The sequence below is a fragment of the Octopus bimaculoides genome, chromosome 22 (assembly GCF_001194135.2).
Source record: "Octopus bimaculoides isolate UCB-OBI-ISO-001 chromosome 22, ASM119413v2, whole genome shotgun sequence".
NCBI lineage: Eukaryota > Metazoa > Mollusca > Cephalopoda > Octopoda > Octopodidae > Octopus > Octopus bimaculoides.
Window position 1 is genome coordinate 7,764,583 of NC_069002.1, and position 1,645 is coordinate 7,766,227.

The following is a 1,645-nucleotide window of genomic DNA, read 5'->3' on the forward strand; positions in this document are numbered from 1 at the left end:
ATGAAGGAGAATGTTCTCTATGTGGCTCGTGTGTTCTCGTCTACGTTTGTTTGCAATGTCCTGTACCCAGATATGCACCTATACATACAGGTGGATGTCGGTATGCACATACCTGTACGTATATATGCATATACTCATTTATTATTTGTTTATATATATATATATATATATATATATATATATATATATGCATGTGTGTGTATGTGAATGAATGTGTGTGTGTGTGTGCTTGGTAATGTCATTCGTATTTGTAATCCATTCCGTTTTAACGTATCACACTTTCTAGTATTGCCTCTCAAGTCTACGCTGCGAAACCTAACAGAATCGGTCGGCGCTACAAGAAAGCGCTTTACTTTGAATACGCTGATCGTACGTACAAGACCAAAGTAACTCGAGATAGGAAGGAAACCCATCTTGGATTCTTGGGTCCCGTCATTAGAGTAAACGAAGGTGAGAGGGTTGAGGTGTACCTGAAAAATATGGCTTCGCGCCCCTATTCATTCGTGCCCCACGGCACCCTTTATAGCAAAGATTCAGAAGGATCATTCTATCGCACAAAGGACCATCATCAGAAACATTTTGATAGTGAAGGTAATCCATTTTTTCTTTCTAAAAATAAATAATCACATCATCGAAATCCCAAAAGCTACAAATTAATGCCCATGATTAAATCAAAACAATGTGAATAAAGACGCACAGAATAATCTGCATGGTATCGGGTTAATCCCAGCCCCGAGTTCGATTTCGTCTTTCATACTTTGGATTTATAATAATCTGTACGAGTTGAGCGCTGTCGCACAACTGAACTTCTATATCGCTCATTCTCTAGACTTCAGACGTTGTGTTTGTTTAGGAATCTAGTCTATAGACAAACTGGAGAAGATTGTGATGGTGATGGTAATTCGTTAAAATGTTAATTAGTATTGCCACAGGAACAGTTGTTTTATTTATAAATTTGACATATAATGAGCTAATAATAACACCGTTGACAATATTTACAAGTGAGGTACTTATGTAACGCTGTCATTACTTAGGATTGTGTAAGCACTAACAGCTGTGGACTTGACTGCTTTTCAACTGTAAAAACTCATTGTTTATTTACAGAAGTAAACGGTTTGCTGACACAACCTGGGAAAACACAACTCTACGTTTTTGAAGCACCTTTCCTAGGAACACGTGACCCTTCATGTAAGGTTTTTCCTTATCAGTCAGGAGTGAATTTCTTGAGAGATATGAACTCCGGGCTCGTAGGACCAATAATAATCTGCAAAAAAGGGGCCACGTCTTTCCACAATATGGTAAGTATAATTGTAAAAAAGAATTAATTTCTACACTTCAGAATCTAGTAATTTATTTATTCATTTTTTGGGGATTTTTTTTTCACTTTCCCAATCACGAAAAAATGGCAGCAAGATTGCCGAACCATTAGCACATGCTTTGCGGCATTTCTTCCGGTTCTTAATATTCTAAGTTCAAAGGCGGCGAGCTGGCAGAGACGTTAGCACGCCGGGCGAAATGCTTAGCGGTATTTCGTCTGCCGTTACGTTCTGAGTTCAAATTCCACCGAGGTCGACTTTGCCTTACATCCGTTCGGGATCGATAAATTAAGTACAAGTTGCGTACTGGGGTCGATCTAATCGACTGC

General features: G+C 38.7%; 1 protein-coding gene across 1 annotated transcript in view; it reads left to right on the top strand.

Moving 5' to 3' along the window:
• The window catches only part of LOC106869934 (ferroxidase HEPHL1), a 21,778-nt gene that overhangs the window by 13,485 nt on the left and 6,648 nt on the right, over positions 1–1,645 (top strand). Inside the window, exons 7-8 of the mRNA XM_014915872.2 lie at positions 287–591; positions 1,105–1,298. Of these exons, the coding sequence (XP_014771358.1) occupies positions 287–591; positions 1,105–1,298 (499 nt within the window). The remainder of the gene's footprint in view (positions 1–286; positions 592–1,104; positions 1,299–1,645) is intronic.